The sequence below is a fragment of the Rattus rattus genome, chromosome 1 (genome assembly GCF_011064425.1).
Source record: "Rattus rattus isolate New Zealand chromosome 1, Rrattus_CSIRO_v1, whole genome shotgun sequence".
Taxonomy (NCBI): Eukaryota; Metazoa; Chordata; class Mammalia; order Rodentia; family Muridae; genus Rattus; species Rattus rattus.
This window is the reverse complement of record NC_046154.1, coordinates 11428090-11449522: the sequence shown is the minus strand read 5'-3', so window position 1 is coordinate 11449522 and position 21433 is coordinate 11428090. Positions and strand designations below refer to the sequence as shown.

General features: G+C 49.0%; 1 protein-coding gene across 2 annotated transcripts in view; it reads right to left on the bottom strand.

Annotated features, from left to right (window-relative positions):
- Positions 1-5546: 5546 nt before the first annotated feature.
- The window catches only part of Ube4b (ubiquitination factor E4B), a 101472-nt gene continuing 85585 nt past the window's right edge, over positions 5547-21433 (bottom strand). For both annotated transcript variants that reach the window (XM_032894467.1, XM_032894474.1), the window contains 7 exons: positions 19721-19847; positions 18137-18281; positions 11850-11984; positions 9655-9846; positions 8585-8759; positions 7362-7508; positions 5547-6869 (listed from right to left, as the gene is read on the bottom strand). In XM_032894467.1, coding sequence (XP_032750358.1) covers positions 6808-6869; positions 7362-7508; positions 8585-8759; positions 9655-9846; positions 11850-11984; positions 18137-18281; positions 19721-19847 — 983 coding nt within the window. In that variant the 3' untranslated portion in view covers positions 5547-6807. The remainder of the gene's footprint in view (positions 6870-7361; positions 7509-8584; positions 8760-9654; positions 9847-11849; positions 11985-18136; positions 18282-19720; positions 19848-21433) is intronic.

The following is a 21433-nucleotide window of genomic DNA, read 5'->3' as shown; positions in this document are numbered from 1 at the left end:
CAGCATAAATAATTCAAACCACTCTAAAGCGATACGCGGTACAAAAGGACGGAAGGTTTAGAGACTCTGCTGGGAGCCAGCAACATCACAAAGCCTCCAGGTACAGGGATCCTGGGGCTTCGGAAATGACTGGAGTAAGGCTCTTGCCTGTGTTTCTTTATGACGAAATACCCCGGTAGTAGCTTAGAGTATCAGATCCCTCGCTCAGTATTTGGGGGCCTTGGGCTTTACCTCAGTACCCAAACTGAACCCAAATCAAAGCAAACAAAGATCTCCTTCTGTTTCTCAGGCTAATTTTTAACCTACGACATCGGCACTCCTCCCATTGAGAAATGGGTTTGTATTCCCAGTCTTTGAAACGAAGACCACCTGTGTCTGCAACAGATCAAGGTCTTAGAGGTCAATGTAGGTGTGCTGGCCAAAAGCCAGAGGCCAGGAGACCTTCAAGACAGCTTAGCCCCAGCTGCAATTAGACCACAAACACGTAAGTTCCCCCAGTCAACCTCAAATCCCGAGTTCAGTAAAGCCACACCATGATTTACCATGGTGAGAATCACGGTTTCTGGTTTAACCCACAAGCCTTAGGTGATCTGCTCAAGAACAAGGTTTAGGTGCTTAGGACTAGGCAATAAACCCTAACACTGGCCTGGGACTGAGAGGCAGGAAAAGGCAGGTGCATTGAAGATCGGTTCGTGTAGGCTTGGGTCCCAGGTAGCCCAAGATGGCCCCAGATTCCTTATGTAGTGGAGATGGCCCTTGAATGCCTAACCCTCTAGTCTCTACCTAATATCTGAGATTCCAGACATAAGTCCCTACAATGCTTGGCTTCTATCGTTCATTTTATTGATTTATTTTTACAGCTTTTGAAGTAGTTTTATGTAGTCTAGGCCTGTCTCACCTTGTGGGTGCTATGTAGCCCAGGGTGACCTCGAAGTCCCAATCCTCCTATTTCCACCGACAACATGTTGGGGCTTCAGCTATTGGCTACCGTGCTAGCCTACCACATTCATGTTAAATGCTTGGATGCCCCCAGTCTGATAGCTACCAGTCACCCCAGAAACTGTAAGTTACACATTTATGTCTCCAGCCCAGGCTTCTCTTATACCACAGACATGTGCCTATATTAAGCCTTAACTCCTCACACTGCACCCCAAGGCGCTCCACTCAGTGTCCCCAACATTGTCCTTCATGCCCTTTGAAGTCACATCGGTGGCCCTTCTTGACTTGGACTGCACTTCCTCCAATCTATTCACAAACCCCAACCTATCCCGGAGTCCAGCCTCTCCCTGTCTTCCCTCCAGTTGCTTTGTTCTGAGTCGTGCGAAGTTGGCTATCTCCTGGATTATTTTAAGAGCATCACAAACGCTCTGCTTATCCTCTTCTAATAATAGCGGCGAGAAGGGGAGGCGTCAGTTGTGGCTCGGTTGGCAGAGCGCCAGCTTGGCCCAGGAGAAGCCCAGGGTTTGATCCGCAGCACCACAGACCAGACACGATGGTGCAAGCCTGTAATCCTTTTTTTTTTTTTTTTAAGATTTATTTATTTATTAAGTACACTGTCATTCTCTTCAGACACCAGAAAAGGGCATCAGATCTCATTATAGATGGTTGTGAGCCACCATGTGGTTGCTAGGATTTGAACTCAGGACCTCTGGAAGAGCGGTCAGTGCTCTTAACTGCTGAGCCATCTCTCCAGCCCCCAAGCCTGCAATTCTAACACCCAAGACGGAACAGGAGATTCCAAGGCCATGCCCCGCTGCACAGTGAGTTTGAGGCCAACAAGGACGATACAAGACCATTCCAAACAAAACCAACAACAAGACATCAAGAACCATGTCAGGCAGGTGGCACTGCACATGGCTCCATTTCAGGATAGGAAAGGCTTCACGCTAGCACCATGTGGGGCTATGAAAAAATAACGCAGAGGAGATGGAGAGGTGGCTCAGAGGCTAAGGATGCTTATTGCTCTTCCAGAGGCCCCTGGTTCAGTTCCCAGCCCCGTCAGGCAGTTTTACAAGACCTTGAACTCCAGATCCAGGGGATCTTATACCCACTTCTGGCTTCCATGGGCACCTACATGCATGTGGTGCACATACACTCATACAGATATGTACACACAAGTAAGTAACTATCTGAAACTAAGAAGGGAGACTGCTCGATCTAGTGGGATGAAGAGCATCTCTGAGTACTTTCCATCAGCCGGAGCCTGGCTTACTCTGCCTCCTCTACCCCGTACAGCACAAGGTGTTTCGTAACCTTTGAGCAGCTCTTAGCTCTTCTTAAGATTCTTCCACAGGCAATGAGAAGAAGTCAAGTGGTCAGCCTGGGCTACATAGTGCGTTCCAGGCCAGCTTGTGCTATAGTGTAAAACTCTGTCTCAAAAGCAAACAAAAAGAGACCATTATATTAGGCTGGCATCAAGGCTTTGGCCTCTCTCATAATGCACTGCTTTCTATTTCTTTGGGCATTCTGAACTATTTATATACGTGAGTACACCATTGCTGTCTTCAGACACCATTACAGATGGTCGTGAGCCACCATGTGGTTGCTGGGGATTTGAACTCAGGACCTCTGGAAGAGCAGTCAGTGCTCTTAACCACTGAGCCATCTCTCCAGTACCTGGCCTACTCTGAATATAGATCATTCTGAAGATCCTGCCATGCAGCAGTAATGGAGATAACACTGGGCAAAGGCAGAAGTTCTAGCTTCGCGGCTCAGTTTCATTACACCGTCTCCTAACTTTGGCTGTTGAGGATTAAATGAGTTACTACTACACATAAGAGTGATTTGCACACTCAACAAATTCAAGAAATGCAAATCACTAACCATCCATCCCAGATGAGTTCCCATGGTCTAATGCTGCTTCATGTTTCCACAATGACAAAAACCTTCTGAAAGGGCTAGAAGTAGGTCAGTACCTGCCCCTCTTACAGAGAACCTTGGTGAGGGGCCCAGCTCACAAACACTGTAATTTCAGTTCCAGGGGACCCCACACCCTCTTCTGGCATTTATGTGCACTGCACACATATGGTGCAGTCAGTACACATATACGTAAAATAAAAACAAATATGTCTAAAATATTTTATTTATTTATTATATATGAGTACACTGTAGCTGTCTTCAGACACACCAGAAGAGGTCATCAGATCTCATTACAGATGGTTGTGAGCCACCATGTGGTTGCTCGAATTTGAACTCAGGACCTCAGGAAGAGCAGTCGGTGCTCTTAACCACTAAGCCATCTCTCCAGCCCCAAATATGTCTTTCTAAAAACTTAGACCATGCCTAGGTCACATTAGAGGCCCAGTTGAAACAGCCGGTAATTCACTATTTAATGTGCCAAGCGCAAAGCAAACCAGGTAACACACTCATGGTTCAAAGGTGTTCTAGGGGCCAGGGATGCTGCTCAGTGGGATGCAGAGTGCCGGCCTAGCATGTATGTCTCCTGAGCTGGACTTTCAGCACCGCCTGGAAGACAGAAAGAAAGGAGGCATTATGCCCATTCAGGCATTACCCATTCAGCGGCGACTCACAAAACGAACATGATGTAATTTTCCTTCTTTTTCTCAAGGGCTTTCCTTCTGCTGAGAGGATACAAATTCTGCTCTTCAGACAATCTTCCTCTTTAAGATTTGTTTATGTATATGAGTAAGGTGTGGCTGACACACCACAAAAGGGCATCAGATCCCAATACGGATTGGGTTGCTGGGGATTGAACTCAGGACCTCTGGAAGAGCAGTCAGTGCTCTTAACCGCTGTGCCATCTCTCCAGCCTGGCAATCTTTTTCTTAAATCCAGAGCTACTTTTGAAATATTTTGGACCTATCACCTCTAATTAGCTGACTGGAGGCAAACAATAACTGTCCCTGGAACAGCTACCCTAAGAATCTAAGAATGAAAATTCTAAACCACACCCCTAGAGGCAAGGATAGTGACTGCATCCTTGCCCCACCCTCTTTCCACGAAGCCCTTCAACTCCAAGAATTCCACAGGAAACTGTACCTGTACATTGATGGGACGCAAACAGCATCTCCTAGGGGTGGAGAGATTAGCAACCTACCATTGTGAAACCACTGTAAGGCACGATTCTAATTTAAGACAATTAACTTCCCAGGCTTCAAAATTTGTAAAAAGTAAACTGAACAGAATCACCTGAATGGTGAAATCATCAGTAATTTCTCCTTTTTACATCTATTGTCTATGATTAATTTTTTTAAGGTACTAGGGATTAATCCCAGCACTCAGGAGGAAGAGGCACCAGATCTCTGTGAGTTCAAGGCCAGCCTGGTCTATAGAGCTAGTTCCAGGACAGCCACAGCTACAGAGAGAAACCATATCTTCAAACAGCAACAAAAGACCCCGGGGCCCCAGAGCCTCAGGCATGCTAGGCAGATGCTCGGCAGATGCTCCCACCAGCTGAGCTACATCCTAGCCCAGACTGTTTATCTGAGGCTGAGGTGGCAGTGGGTGGTGAGTTCAGTGTGTTTGAGAGAAGAGCGAATTAAGGTAACGGAGGTCATGGGTCCTAGCGCCATGTACTTGCCAGGGAACAATGGGCAAAGTACCTAATCTCTTTGCAGCCTGTTTCCGGACCTACTGAAGACAGAGGCAGCAAAATGGAGCGGAAAAACATCTACTGTCTCACCTGAGGCTGGCACTACAGAGGCTTTTGCACAGTGCTGGCATTCAGAAAGTACCCACCAAGTGGTTCCAGTAGCCGGTGTCACTACCGCCCTCTGGTCTGGTACAAACCATTTTGCAAACTGGAGTGCTAATGAAGTGGGTGGGACCTGAGTAGGAATGGTTTCCCCGCAGAGATCAAGAGCCAGATGGAGGATGCGGCTGAGACCCTTCAGGCCAGGAGAAGAGAGAACGGAGTGCCACATCCAGGATTTGGACGATGAGGATGGGACAGCTTTAAAGTAAACTTAGACATCTATTTTCTTATCGTACGTATAGTGGCAGTGTGCTACATCATGTGTAGGGGACAGAGGATGACTGGTAGGAGTAATGCTCCTGTTCCCGCAAGTGGGATCGATCCCAGGGATCAGTCTAAGGTCACCAGGGTTAGCAGCAAGTTATCCCAAGTCATCCCAATGCCCACGGTGCTTTGTTTTAAAGGTGAGCAGTTTGTAATTGGCTCCAGGAAGAACATTTCTTCACACGCACTTGGCTCCTGTTTGACCTTGTTCCTTGAGTTCTATGTGTATAAATGCTTTGTGTGTGTGCATCACATGTGTGACCAGTGCCTGCCCACGGGAGCCAGGTTTCTGGTCCCCTGGAACTGGACTTCCAGGCAGCTGTAAGCTGTGGGTGTTGGGAACTAAGTCTGATTCCCTCTCTGCTCCTGTAACTGCTGAGCAGTCTCTTTGGCCCCGTAATTTTTTTTTTTTTAAAGACAGGATTTTGTTATGTGAACCTGGAACTCTCTGTGTAGACCAGGCAGACCTCAAACTCCTCTTTCTCGGGAGTTCTGGGGTTAAGTGTGTGCGCCACCATGCCAGCCTTCCCCACCCATTTCTTTCCACAAAGAGACGAGTCACAGAAGGTTCCTTCTGAATGGGCATCACCGTTTATTGTCGTTTGTGTTGGGAACTGAACAGAGCACAGACTGTGAAGAGGAGGAAGGGAAAGAGGAGAAAGTGTGTTTCTGAAGATTTCATTTCTTTAAAACACTTTATGGTTTCAGATCCTTTTTCACCCCAAAGGAAATTTAAGAATTCAAGTATGTTGCGTAGGGAGCGGTAATACTTCTGCTCGCGTGCGCCTACGTGGTTACGTGGTGGTGTTTGTCCGGGCATGTAAACAAGCAGACAGATTTCCACATTTCTTGCACCCTTTTTTTTTTCTTTTTTTTTTTTTGCTTTGGCCAAGGCCAAACCCCAAAAGGACACAGCATACAAAAAAGAACCCAGGGTTGAGGAACTTATTCATCCTCAGAGGATAACGGCTTAGGATTGGAATTGTCATAGGATTAAAAAAAAAAAAAAAAAAAAAAAAAAAAAAAACCAACAGAAAACAAAACACAACCCTCACCTCCCCCAAACCCCACAAGTCACACGAGTCCTGATCCACTCCAGCCAGCCTGCTGTCGCACCTGCTTCTCAGGATCTTAACTGAGGGGTGGTAGAAGGACCAGGCCCACAGGGTTCTCTTCATTTTGTTTATAATAAAAAAATGTAAAGGGCTATTTCAAAAGAAAAAAAAAACCTGAAATTCAAATTCTGAAAATATCTTGCCTTTTTTATTAATCATGTCATCTAACACCAATTAAAAAAACAAGTCTGTGAATATGATATAAAAATACGATCCCCAGGTTAACACTTCGTCGCAGGCACAGTTACCTCACAGAATACATGTTTGGAGGGCGGGGAAAGGAGTCTGGGTCTGTGTCTCTTTAAAAATCCCACAGCAGTGCCAGTGGGTGAGGGAGGGGAGATTCTTTAGCAGCAAAATGTCCGAGTTCTCTAGTCACATCGAAAAAAACAAAACAAAAACATAAGCTCAGGGGAAGCTGCCCAGACCCACTCGTCACTAAACACTTCCGCTGCCGCAGCCCCAGGGGCGACAGGCGAAGGGCGCGCTTTACTACACAAGCCACGGAAAATTCGTCCCTCAAGCTTGACTGTTGTCACTTAAATATATGTACAGGAATCCTCTTCTGTCATGTCCCTCCATCTCCACTGCTTGGTCACTCGGGGTGGGCTCTCAGGATCTGCTCACATCTGGTTGGAAGCAGCTTCGAGGCAGATGCTGCTTTGGCCTGGCTGGCTGGCGGCTTCCAGCTGAGGACGCGATGGGATGGGACGCTTAGTGGTCACTGCTCTGCTTCTCTCTCATCCAGGCCTGAATCTGCTCCTTTAGCTCTGGCACTGAGGGAGAGGAGACAGGGGGTTAACAGCCCAGGTGGGCAGGCTCTTCGGCTTGCAGTCCTATCTAAGTGGAAAGAAAAGGCCACTCATTCCCCAAAGATGCTGAGGACTGTGGAAGAGACAGCCACAGACAGGAAGAAATTTACAGCCAAAGTGAGCCCAGTGCTTTGTGTCTTTTCCATAAAAAGAACTTATATTGTGTGCTTTCTGGATCCAATGTCCCTTTTTCTGGTGGTGGTGCTGGGGACTGAACCTGGGGATGTACGCATCTAGCCAAGGGTTCTGTGGGTGTAGGCCGAGCCATCTTTTCTTTTGTTTGAGACAGGGTCACAACTAAATTGTCTGGGTTTGCCTTGAACAGGCTACCCCCTTCTGGCTCATCCACTCAAGCAGCTGGGATCACAGGCCTTCGGGCACCGGGCTTGCTCTTAGTCTCCTGCCCTCACTGGCCCTGACACTGGTCGGCACAGCAAGGCGAGCTGGGCCTCCTACCTGGCTCCAGCATGCTCTCAGTCAGCATCTGGCGGTTGAAGGGGTCGGTGGGGGAGTTGAGCAGATGCCGCAGGATGATAGAACGGTCCATGATGGTCCCAGAGGGCAGCCTCACGGGATCAGTCATCAGGGTGTCCATCAGAGGGTCTGTGGACACAGAGCAGAGCAAGCTAACCCACTGGTGGGGAGATAACCCCGAAGAACAAAAGCAGACGGTTTCTACCAGGGAGACAGTCTCAGGGAGCGCTGTGGAGCCAGCAGCCCCCCGAGTCCCTTCCTGTAAGGGAAAGCAGCACGATGAAGGCAAGGCGGATGAAGGGGCATGCCGTGCCTTGCCTTCTGTAGCTGCTGCTGGGAGAAGAGAGCAAAAGCGGACGAGGCGGCCCTCAGGGCAGAACCCTTTGCCTTACAATCCCCACTCCTTCCTTGTAATGACAGAGCTGCCTTTAAAGTCTTTGTGGTTATCTGAAGACACCACACTAGGGATGGACACCGTAGCTGTCTTCAGACACACCAGAAGGTGGCATCAGGTCCCATTACAGATGCTTGTGAACCACCATGTGGTTGCTGGGAATTGAACTCAGGACCTCTGGAAGAGCAGTTAGTGCTCTTAACCACTGAGCCATCTATCTCTCCAGCCCTGAATGTTCAATATTTTAATCTATAATATTAACTACAATTTGTACACACAATTTTAGACAACACTCCAGAATCAACTACAGCATACCGTCAAACAATCAAGAACACTGATGGCAGTCGCCCTTGTGGTGGCTTGGATGAGGATGACTCGATAGGAGTTCAGTATGTTTCAATGTGTGGTCCCTAGTTAGCAGAGCAGTTCCAAAAGGAATAGGAGGTATGGTCTTGCTGGAATGGGTGTGGCCTTGGTGGGGGAGATTTGTCACCAGGAGTGGACTCTGAGGTTTAAAAGTCTACCTGCACTCTCTCTGGCAGTCTGCCTCCCTTCAAAGCAGCATGTAAGCTCTCAGCCCCAGGCCTGCCTGCTTGCCAGCCTGTCGCCACGCCCCCAGTCACCATGTCCCCTGTGACCATGCATGATCAGGATTTACCCTCCGAAGCTGTAAGCAAGTCTCTAGTCAAATGCTTCTCTGAGGAGAGTCGCCTTCACAGGAATGACACAGTGACCAAGACAGCCCTGTGTGATGTCACACACTTCAAGTTACACCAAAGATGTGGGCGTGGGCATGAGCATGCGGACTTGCCTCTGAACTCGTCCGGGGCGTCACTGTAGTCTATTTCCGCCCGAGCATTCTTTGCCACGATTTCCTCCACTTTCTCTGCAAGAAGCTTAAACTTTTCTATTGCGATGGTGGATTTGATTCCTGCCTTCCGCATCTTTGAAATGACTTCTTCAAACAGTTCCTTGCTGTAGGATCGCTGTAGATGAGGGAAGGTCACAAGAGATGAGAAGAAAAAACATGTCGACCGAGTGCAATTGCTTCTTCTTTGCTCCTAACAACTGTAATTATACACTCTGTCCGCCATCTCCCTACGCTGTCCTGTGTGCAAGGGTGTATACACTGTCCTCCATCTCCCTACACTGTCCCGTGTGCAAGGGTGTATACACTGTCCTCCATCTCCCTACACTGTCCCGTGTGCAAGGGTGTATACACTGTCCTCCATCTCCCTACACTGTCCCGTGTGCAAGGGTGTATACACTGTCCTCCATCTCCCTACACTGTCCCGTGTGCAAGGGTGTATACTCTGTCCTCCATCTCCCTACACTGTCCCGTGTGCAAGGGTGTATACTCTGTCCTCCATCTCCCTACACTGTCCTGTGTGCAAGGGTGTATACTCTGTCCTCCATCTCCCTACACTGTCCTGTGTGCAAGGGTGTATACTCTGTCCTCCATCTCCCTACACTGTCCTGTGTGCAAGGGTGTATACTCTGTCCTCCATCTCCCTACACTGTCCCGTGTGTGCAAGGGTGTATACTCTGTCCTCCATCTCCCTACACTGTCTTGTGTGTAAGGGGAGCTGAGGAATTAGGGGGCCAGCTCTGCCCTTTCCTCCCAAGGAAGCATCAGTTCCTCTCCTGGATCAGATGTGGTCCTTTGCTTCACAGTCACTGCATTAACAACTTCTGAAAACAAGACTTTAAAAGTCCTGCTTTTACTGTATTTGAGGCGTGGAGAACTTACACGCACGCACGCACGCACGCACACATACTGCACAGGGGAAAGCACGCACAGGGTCTGCTGTGAAGGTGCAGACCACAGATGCAAACCAACAGCTCAGTGCCAAGCCTGTGACGGGCTCCCTCAGTGCTCACCTGGTCATCAGCGATGGCTTTAGCAAAGCGAGCACAGTCCAGCTGTAAGTAGATATCCGTCAGTTGGTCCAACAGCTTCTTTGGCTCAAAACCGTACTTCTCTGGGTTTTCCACTTTGAGGTCCCGGCACTTGGGCCCGCAGAGCTGCTGCAGGTTAAAGTTCAGCATGGCTGCTAACCGGGGACCAAGTTCCTAGGAAATGGGGATAACAGGACAGTTCAAGCTGCTGGAAGGCCAGGGACCAGAAGCTCCCACCTCAGTGGAGGCCTGGGAATCAGCTGTTTAATCTTCAAAGAACTCCTGAATTGTGCTGAGCAGCACACGCTAAAGAAAGCACTGGAATCCAACGTGTGTCACCACCACTGATCTGAAAACCCCTGTAACAGAGTGGGTATGAGTGTATAGAGATGAACGCCCATGGAGTCTTCAGGAAAGACACACTCGCGCTTGAAGCACCGCTCCAAATTCACTGAGGAGGAAGGAGGCGCGTTCACTGTCCTGTCAGCTCTGAAGCCTCAGTTCCGCATCTCCCCATAAACTTCTCAAGCCCGACAGTAAAGCACACGCTGCCCTAATCTACTTACTGAAGCGGAAGACGGGGACACTTATCAACATCTTAAGTCTTGTCAGTGTGATGAATTAAACAGCCAGAATATTAAGGACAAATAGCCCACAAAAGTTCACAAGACAACAGTACCTGCCACAGCCAGGACAGACAGACATGGCTTCTGAGATCAGAGGGGAAGCTGCTGTAGACCAGACATTACATACCGACCACCAACAGGGTCTTTAAGCAGTGAGGTCCTCCCGCCATGCCTGGGCTTACAGAGATCTGACAGACTCAGCACTCGGAGCTTCCTGTCGCAGAAGCACAGCTGTATATGGTCCAGCGCTAAGAAGCGGGGGGCTGAAAATGTGCTTAAGCAAGCGAGCGAGGAGGTAGAAATGCAGGCTGAGACGGCTCAGCTTTTAAGAGCACCTGCTCCTCTTCCAGAGGACACGAGTTCAGTTCCCAGCACCAACACCAGCGAGCTGCTAGGTGTGGGTAACTCCAGCTCCAGGGACTCCAATGTCCTCTTCTGACTGGCAAAGGCACTGGCAAACACTGTCCCCAATGCACCCACACATAAAGACAAAACACTGTCTATAACCAATTCCAGTCAGGTCAGGTTTTTCTTTTGTAACTTAAGTTTTATTTGAATGTGGACATTTGTTTGTAAATAAAGCCTTAATGGAAAACAGTCAGGCTTCCCTATTTCCAGGCTATCGCATGAGCACAGCGGATAAGTTGCTGGGACAGTCTCCACCATCTTTAAACGACTCATGTCTAGCCTCTGTAGGAAATGCTGGTAACTCCCTTCGCACATCCGCAAGGGAGCAGGAATGTGGATGGGGAGTTGCTTCCCCTGGCTCCCTGCTGCTGTGCCTAAGTCTGCTTATCACGAAACAGGAAAGACCCAGGTCTCAGGCTGTAGACAGCCCTGTGTGACAAGGTCTCTGCTGGAGGTGACCCAGTGACTCATGTCCTAGAGCAACGAGGAAGCGTGGAGAACTGGGGGACACAGTGAAGTTACCCTACTCCATGGAACGGTGCACGTGTGTGAACCACTGCCCACACCTCGGCTCTCCTCCTCGGCCTCCCGTCCCCAAGCACTGCCACCCCACAGGGCACTGAAGCTCCTTAATGGGGTGGTGTCTCCAGTTCTACTGCTCAGTCTCAACCCAGAACCGAGCACCGCGGGCCTCGAACCTTGGCGATCAGGTGGAGACTGTGCCTGTCTTTAATCCAACCTGAGCCTCAGCCATGGCTGTCAGGAGTTGTTGGCTCCCTCGGTGTGGCTACAAAGCCCCTTTAAAAGCAGCAGAGATCTTTTACCTGTTATTCTACCTAATGTCCTTCTAAATCATAGTTTGTTACCTTTACTTTTCTGATAATAAAGCAGAGAATCAGTAACAATGAAATTGTGTCACAAATCCTGATCCAAATGTGCTGTCATCAGAGAGAAGAAGGCCATCTTGACGTGAGCATCTCAGAGTACATTCAGGGTTTTTCCCATGTGATGTGGCTCAATAGATGTATCGGGGAACAAAATTAGAATTCCGCTCACTGGTTGCTGTGGTTAATGAAGATGTGCCGAGTTACAAGTTCTGTACAGAGCACCCCAGATAACGCAAGCACCCCAGTTTCTACTCACTGGCCTCAGGAACGGCTTCTGGACTTGCTTGGTGAGGAGATGGAACATGTCCACGGTTTCAGTCGCCAGGGCGAGATAGGAACGGGAAACACGCTCGTCCTGAGCAAGCTGAGACTGCCGGGCCTGCTGCTGATCCTAGGAAACATCAAACAGTTGCCAAGGAGATCTCAGCACCAGTCGTCTGCTCACAACGCCTCGCCAAGTGTAAAGGAGAACAAGGTCGGCTTACACTGCAGGGGCTGAGAGGCCAGTGCACTCCTGAGACGGAGGGAATGGCCACCCAAGCACACCAACCAGACAGCCCATGCTTGTTCCTTCCAGGACGGGTCCTCTGGTGACCTTGACACCTTTTGGTTACACCCAGCTGGCCCACACTAAGCACAGGCTCTACCTGCACGGCAGTCCTGGCCCACTATGACCTCTCCTTCCTGGGCATCAGTGTTCCCAGTGATGACAGCCACGGTCAGCTCTTGGAGGATGAATTAGACCGGTCCTGTTCAACCCCCTAATGCCCTTTTATACAGCACCCCATGTGTGGTGACCCCAACCATAAATTATTTTCATTGTTCTTTTCGTAACTGTAGTTTTGCCACTGTTATGAATCATAATGTAAGGTTCTTTGTAGACAGAGGTTTGTCAAAGGGCTGCGACCTATAGGTCGAGAACCACGAAATTAGATTGTCAGAATACCCGTGCACACTCTGGAGCTACAGAGCGGGGCTCACTGCCTTTAAAAACGACTTAAGACATCAATATTTAAAAAAGTTATGGGACTAGGGCTGGAGAGATGGCTCAGTGGTTAGGAGCACTTGCTGCTCTTGCAGAGAGGACCCTGGTTTAATTCGCAGCACTCATATGCTGGTTCGCAACCACCTGGAACTCCAGTTACCAAGGCTTTGAAGCCCTCTTCCGGCCTGCACAGGCACCAAGCATGCATGTGGTGCACACATGGAGGTGCTGGCAAACGCTCTCACACGTTAAGTGCCCGCAGATGGTCACTACCTCCATCAATGCTGCTCCACACAACTGTGGCACAGTCCTGCCACAGACTGGGAAGAGATAACAAACACAGTTTGACTCATGGTGACGGAGACTCATCAGCTAAGGTTTGGCTTTGAGACAGGGTGGCATGCAGCACTCCCTGACCACCAACAAGCTACACTGCTGCGGAAGGCTTTCCGTTGTCCTACTGCTCCCGCCTCTGTAGGGCACGGACTACCACGCTCGGTTCAGCACACGTATGTGTGTGTTCATGCACACAGGTGTGCATGTCCAGGCCAGAGAACAACTTTGGGTCTTGCTCTTGGACCCCGGCTTTATTTATTTATTTATTCTTCTACAGTTTCTCTCACCGACCTGGGACTTGCCAAGTAGACAGAGCTGACGGGCCAGGGCCAGCAATCCTGAAGGACCTCACTGTCACCGCTTCCTGAGCAGTGGGATTACAACTCTGTGCCACTACATCTGGCTTCAGCCCCCACCCCAGAGAAGGGCAAACAGCTGGAATAGCTGCTGTAGCCCAGTGAGTAGGCTTCGGGCTGGCGCTACAATCCGTGCCTGGTGGAGACTCTGCAGCGGGCTGGGGAGCGGCCCACTCCTCTAGGGGTAAGAATGTGCCTATTGAGAGGAAGCTGCACCGGGAAGAACAGCCAGGCCTCAATGGCCTCAGTGTCCCATCCTTCATTTGGAGATATTATGTAGGCTTAGTCTGAGGCTAGACAGACGGACACAGAACATTAAAGGGACACAGAAAGAGAAAAAAAAAAAGCTGCATTCTGGAACCGGCCAGAACCTTTAACATAGCTCATTAAAGAAAATCTCCTATAGACACTAGTGCTCCCGACAACAGGCACCTCGAAGACGTGGGAACAGCAAACTGGTCATGCTTAGGGTCGGAGTGTGGGCTGCCTCAACTGTGTTCAGTGTCTCTCACCCTTACAGCCACGCAGTGAACCTCACAAAATCACCTTACAACCACATCCACACAACAACATTTTTTAGGATAAGAAATAAGTGAACCAGTTCGTGTGTGTGTGTGTGTGTGTGTGTGTGTGTGTGTGTGTGTACGCGCACACACTCGTGAATGTATATAGATTTATCTTACTTTTTATGTGTAGAGTGCGCTGCCTGCGTGTATGTGAGTGTGCCATTTGCATGTCTGGTATCCAAGGAGGCCAGGAGAGGCTGTCAGATCTGGAAATGGGATGTAGATGCTGGAAAACAAGCCTCAGTCCTCTCCCACCCCTTCATTCATATATTTTATTTAAATTTTAAATATTAAGCTTTATTCCTTGCAAATTACAGTACTGTAATTTAAGCCACAGAAAGACACGCACACACATGAAACCTCAATTTTGAAAGCATCTAAGACTAAAGGCTAGGCTCACAGTTGAAAATAGAAAAACATCTACGAAAGCCCCTCTCTCAAAATGCTTGTGCTTAAATCTAAAGGATGTAGATAAAGCCCTTTATCTTAATAACCTCCTGATCTCTGCTTCCGGATGGCTGGTCTTGAATTCTTCCCAGCACAGTAGCCAAGGCCCTGGCTCCCCTCCCCCCAGTATCTGAGTGGGAAGGGAACACCTCAGGGTGCTGGAGGCTATGCTGAGCTGTATCTCCCCCTCTATGGTATGTCCTTAGACATGTGACTGAAACAGAGCGACAGCCCAGAGGACTCCCAACTCTGTTGGAACTTAGGGAGACTTTGCTTAATAAACTATCACACCCCTTGAACAGACACACAGAAAGGCTGACGGTGAATTGGGGAGGCTTTGGGGTCTCAGAGAAGACTAAGGTCAAGAACGATGCTGGGTTCCAGGGACTAAGCCACTACCCAAAGACCATACATGGACTGACTCTGGGCTCCAACTGCATAGGTAGCAATGAATAGCCTAGTAAGGGCACCAATGGAAGGGGAAGCCCTTGGTCCTGCCAAGGCTGGATCCCCAGTGAACGGGATTCTGGGGGGGGGGGCAGTAAGGGGGGAAGGATGGGGAGGGGAACACCGATATAGAAAGGGAGGGGGAGAGGTTAGGGGGATGTTGGCATGGAAACCGGGAAAGGGAATAACATTTGAAATGTAAATAAGAAATACTCAAGTTAATAAAGATGGAAAAAAAAAGAATGATGCTGGGGACAGCACTGTAGGAAGAGTGACAGAGCATGCAAAGAGGAAGTGGGAAAAGCCAGTGTGGGAGTAACTGGAGGGGGAGTAGATGGAGGAGTAGATAAAGGAGGAGTAGCTGGAGGGGGGAGTACTGGAGGGGAAGTAGCTAGAAGGAGAGTAGCTGGAGGGGAGAGTAGCTGGAGGGAAGAGTAGCTAGAGGAGTAGCTGGAGGAGTAGCTGAGGGGAGAGTAGCTGGAAGGGGAGTAGCTGGAGGGGAAGTACATGGAAGGGGGACAGGGTGTCAGGAGCTCAGGGCAGAAAAGTGCACATGTCCGCTAGGACACTGAGCCTTTAAGAGAGAAGGGGCACCCCCCTTTGCTGTGTGCACTGGTAAGGGTGAAGGCTGGGAGGCCAAGGGGAAGCTCTTGCAATAATTCGGGCAACACAGAATGGTGACTGGAAGTAGAAGAGGTCACACTCCTGACCTTCCTGCCTCCATACCCTCAGTATTGCTGTTCAGAGCTTATACACAGTTTAGAGCTTCATAGGCTGGCCAAGCGCCCTACCACTGAACTGAAGCTTTGGCCCAAGGAGACAAAGGCAGGTCTAGATGGGGGATGGGCAGACTAATCAAGGGCAACCCAGGAAATCGGTGGAAAGAAGCTGCAAGTTATTAAGGTCATTGTGACTCAGAGAGGAGACCTAAAGGACAATGCGGAAGTCAAAACTGAGGCAATTAGGGGACAGTCAAAGCAAAACAGGTCCTCACTGCTCAGACAGGAGTGCTCTAAGCAGACGGTCTTTAAAATACAGATATTTAAAGCCCTGGAAAAGATGAGGTCACCTGGCAGTGATTTCAAGCAAAGGCATCGGGAATGTGCGGGAGTGTTTGCTGTGTGAGGAACAGAGAGAGAGAGAGAGAGAGAGAGAGAGAGAGAGAGAGAGAGAGAGAGAGAGAGAGTGTGTGTGTGTGTGTGTGTGTGTGTGTGAGAGAGAGAGAGAGAGAGAGAGAGAGAGAGAGAGAGAGAGATGCAGAGACAGGACAAGTTTCTTATAGAGATGTGCTTCAGCATCCTGTTAGTGCCCCACTGAGAAATTACCCAGGGGCAGGGGTGGGGAATACTTAGAAGCAGAGGACTGAGCTCTGGAGCTACCATTGCTCCGAGGCCAGGGAGGTGGGGGTGGGAGGATGATGAGGAAGTGAAAGGCAGCCAGGAACCTCAGGATCAAGGGTCAAGGAAGAGCTATTTGTGAAAAGACCTTAGAGACAACTTGTGCCTTAAAAAAAGTCCATTAAGGGAAGAATCAATAGTATTTGTCTCAAGTAAATGCACTGACAGTGACAGAGAGAATGGGATTCAGGCCCAGAGCCCAACTTCTAAGAGATTAGCTGCTCTAAACAACACAGGAGGAATGACAAGTGCTGCAGAGGCAAAGAGAGAGGTGGGGCTCTGTGGGACACTGGCCATGTGACAGTCTGAATAGGAGAGCAGTCTAACATATTAAAGATGATTGAGTGCTCTTCCAGAGGTCCTGAGTTCAATTCCCAGCAACCACATGGTGGCTCACAACCATCTGTAATGGGATCCGATGCCCTCTTCTGGTGTGTCTGAAGACAGCTACAGTGTACTTATATATAATAAATAAATAAATCTTTCAAAAAACGAAAGGAAGAAAGGAAGGAAAGAAGGAAGGGACCCAGGGCCACAGTGGGAGAAACATAGGACGCAGTGGAAAACCTCCATCATCTCGATAGCAGCAGAGGCAAGGGCTGTGGGGCCATGGCTGCAGGGAGAGCCAGACGTTCACGGACTCCCAGGCAGAAAAGTGTGGAAGGAGCAAGATGTGACTTTTTTTTTTTTTTTTTTTTTCCGGAGCTGGGGACCGAACCCAGGGCCTTGCGCTTCCTAGGCAAGCGCTCTACCACTGAGCTAAATCCCCAACCCTTTTTTTTTTTTTTTTTTTTTTTTTAAAAGATTTATTTATTTATTATATATAAGTACACTGTAGCTGTCTTCAGACACACCAGAAGAGGGCATAGGATCTCTTTACAGATGGTTGTGAGCCACCATGTGGTTGCTGGGAATTGAACTCATGACCTCTGGAAGAGCAGTCGGGTGCTCTTAACCGCTGAGCCATTCTGCAGCCCCCAAGATGTGACTTCTTATTACAGCTCCAGGAATGTGATGAAAACCTCCCCTAAACTGAGCTATGGCCCACACATCTTTAACTCTAGCAATCAGAGGACAGAGGAAAGTGGAGCTCTGAATTCCAGGGGAACCAGAGTCACATAGGGGCAAGACTCTGTCTTAGGAAAAAGCTCCCTTAAATGTTCAGTGGCCTAAAGTGAAGACACTTTTGACTTCTTAACAGCAGGACTTCAACACTGCCTCACAGTGAGCTCAGCGCACACACACACACACACACACACACACACACACACACACACTCACACTCACACTCACGTATATATTCACGCACATATGCATATATACTTGTCTTTATCTGTATGAATGTGTGTGTGCATGGGTGAGTTTATGTGCATTCTGTGTGTGAGGGAGTCCCATGAAGCCGTAAGGTATCCGACCATCAGAAGTGATTTACAGGCAGCTCTGAGCTGCATGATGTTGGTGCTGGGAACTAACGCTGGGTCTTCTGGAAGAACAGTTAAGTGCTCTTAACTGATAAACAATCTTTGAGGGGAGGCCTGATAGTCAGTCTCAGCAAAGTAAGGAACATTCTTGCCTGAACCTCAAGCAGGCAGAGAGTGAACTTTTCTCTGGATGGCACCACTGGGGACCACCAGCACGCTACGGAAGCACTCTACCACTGAGCCACACTCTCTGCCCCAAGTCAGCGTCAGATAAAAACCTTTAAGAGGCATGTCTCCTGCCTCAACCCTGAAATGTTCCTCTATGGAAGCCTACAGGAGGAAAGCCCCAGCCTTAGGTCAGACCTAGTGTCTTGAGGCAGGCAGCCTCCGGCAGGGAGAGCCCCCAGCCAGCCCCATGCAGAGCGAGGCTGCCCTCACCCAGAGCAGCTGCCCCCAGCCAGCCCCATGCAGATTGAGGCTGCCCTCACCCGGGGCAGCTGCCCCCAGCCAGCCCCATGCAGATTGAGGCTGCCCTCACCCGGGGCAGCTGCCCCCAGCCAGCCCCATGCAGATTGAGGCTGCCCTCACCCGGGGCAGCTGGTCCCACTGCTCTTGGTTCTTCATCTCCTCTTGCACTTCATGGATCCGCTTCAGAGACTCCAGACTTTCGTCCAGTAAAAAGGTCGTGTCATTTATCAGCATGTTGATATACCGAACGAACTGCTTTCCAGAACTGAAAGGGCAATGAGACAGTGGTAAACATCTGGCTGGTCACAGAGAATGTGAGCCTCCCCAGGTACCCACCAGACTCCTTGTCACAGATGACATACGCTGGAGTTTAAAGGCTGCCAATCAACTCCAGGCTGAGATTTTGTTCCTCTTTTTGGTGGTGTTTTTTTCTGAGAAAGGTCTTCTTCCTGCCCTAGGCTATCTCTGAACTACTTTCCTGCCTCAGCATCCCGGAGCGGGGTAACAGGCGCCACCAAGCTCTAGCCCTACCATCCTTTCCGATCCTCTGTGATCAGCTCCTAGTGGCACGCAGGGCAACGCTCTACGGCTGGAGGAGCCGCAGCTAAGTAGTCCAGAAGTTCCCGAGCTGATTTCCTTGGCAGTTTATACATGGAAACAATTTACATTGTTACACTGTGAAAAAGTAACAAACGCTGAGATTCTTCCTGCTGGAGAGGTTCACAGCACAGAGCTGTGCGTTTTTAAGTAGAGGAAACACTCTTCCAGGCTGGAAAAGAACCAGCACCAAGAATTACCCAAACACAGAAGATGGAGATCACTGATAAAGTTATCCCTTCCACAAAGAAGATACTCCGAAGAAAAATTAGTCCTGTAGTATCAATAAAGGAAGACAGGAACTCATTTTATAGACCCACTCCTCAAGTGTAAGGAGACCCTGCAGACAGTGCTGTAAGAAGGCACTGACTGGTGACCTGTGAACTTCCTAACTGACAGGAAGTGGCAAGAAGAGAAGGCCCAGTGTGCCCAGCAGGCGTACAGAGCCCATGCTGGGGAGAGAGGGGCTGTGAGCAGGAACAGAAGGCCTCAGTCTCAGGAGTGTGGGACACCAGAGCTTCCATCTTCAAAAGGCAGTGTGGGCAGATGCAGCTCAGGCTGCTGGCAACACTGACGAGTAACTGAGGTCAGCTAGACTGATGGAAGACGGGGTGGGATGGGACTTCCTTTAAAGGATAGCACAAGGGTTCAATGTTCACACTCATCTTTAAGTACTTGCAAATAATTTAGGGGAATGACTACTGACCAGGCCCTGCAATTGCAAGTTTGAACATGGAGAGTTACTACCACGGCTTGGCACATAAGCCCAGCAAGTGAATTAGTGGCAACCTTAGCCTAAGTGCTTCAAAACCTTGTGTTTTCATAACATTTCTCAGTCTCTCAGCTAACATCACTTAATAGGATATAATTCAGAGAAAACACAAAAATCACTTCACATACACATTTTTTCTAGAACATTCCCCCATGTAAGACACTCCCAGTGTCAACAAGTCTAAAGGAAGCAGACAATGATGCAGTGTCCTCGCTGAGCAGCGCCCGGTGGCTACTTGCAAGAGGACAGTCCCAGGAATCCTCTGCGAAGGCGTTCAGCAGCCTCCCACCTGGGGTTTGCCAGAGCAAGCCGTGCCATCGGGGCCCAGTACTCACTTGAACTCCTCCATGAAGGTGCCATGGTGAGCTATGTTTTGCCAAAGGCTTTTAAAAATAGTGCTGATGTGATAGCGAATTGTGAACTTGTCATAGAACTCGCTGGTGGCTCCAGTATGCTCGACGTCTAAGGAGGAAAGACAAAGGGACTCAGACACACATCCTTTCTGACCTTCCGGATGGAGTTACTCACTGCAATGACTGTGACAAGGCAGGACAACAGAGCTAGGAGAACACTACCTGTATCTTGGGTGGAAGGCATGGGAGAAACTGTGACTTAACTTTTCTTTTAAAGACTGGGTGTCATTACACAGCCCTGGACAGCCTGGAGTCACAGAGGTGCTGGGGTTAATGTACACCGTCTCTCCTTCACCACCTGATTGTAGAGCCCAAAGTTTTACCACAGAGCTCTGCAGTGGACACAACCTCTGCAAAGGGCTAGGAAGCCAGCATCCTAGGACACCGTCAACTCCTGCACAGCAAAAGCGCTCACAGCACATCCACCCCAACTGTCAGCTATTAATTTAAGGAAATTTCACAGCAGCTCACGTGTGCATCTCTGGGCAGGAAAAAAAATGACTGAATTTTCTATGTACCTCTTACATGCCTATGATTTTAAAGGCTTCTGTACCAGACAGGTTCTTCAAGCATGCCCTAAAGTAGAGAGATGCACACAGACAGTCACGCTCCCGGCTCATGTCCCCAGCACCAGCATCCTCTAAATCTCAGGGTAAAAACCAAACTTGGTTATGCAGATGGCTAACAGTGTAAGCATGAGAAGTTCCAAATTTATTACAAAAGGAGAGACACTGTCAGGTAAAGGCAGTTACAGCTTAACAGAGACATAAAGGGAATTAAACGAGCTAGTGTTTTAGCATAGAATAGCTGTTAATGGTTGAACAGAGGCGAGGAGTCAGGAGTACAGGCACACTGCATGTGCTGGGGCAACAAAAAACGATTCTCTCTCTCTCTCTGAAGACAACTGGTTAGTGGGTGTGTAGCTCATGCCTGCAATCCTGCACTGAGAGACCACTCTGGGTACTTGATAAAGAGCCTTAAATATAACAAGCCCCGCCCATCGACAATGTAACAACAGCACAGCCATCAGTTCTTCCAGTGGCCTTTCTTTTTTTTTTTTTTTTTTTTTTGGTTCTTTTTTTTTTCGGAGCTGGGGACTGAACCCAGGGCCTTGCGCTTCCTAGGCAAGCGCTCTACCACTGAGCTAAATCCCCAACCCCTCCAGTGGCCTTTCAATTCTGCTCAAGAAAATGCCCTGGGATGTTTGAAGACTGATTTCCAAGGATGACAAACAAAATACTCCATTTATTTTTATTTTTACAACACTGGGAACTGACTGTAGGGTCTTGAGATGCTCCACCACTGAACCACACAGTACAGTTTTTATTAGAAAAAATTATTAATAATCCTAACGTCTAAGACAGACGTGCTTTATGCACAGCTGAAAACCGTGGTCATACAGGGCAGTGGTGGCGAACACCTTTACTCCCGGTACACTGGAGGCAGAGGCAGGTGGATCTCTGAGTTTGAGGCCAGCCTGGTCTACAAAGTAAGTTCCAGGACAGCCACAGCTACCCATTGCCAAGACAGAATACAGTTTGGGTGTGCTGACAGCTTTTTACGGAGGGATTGAGAGCCAGCAAGACGGCTCAGGAAGAAGTGCCTGCTGCCGAGCCTGGAGATCTGAGCTCAGGA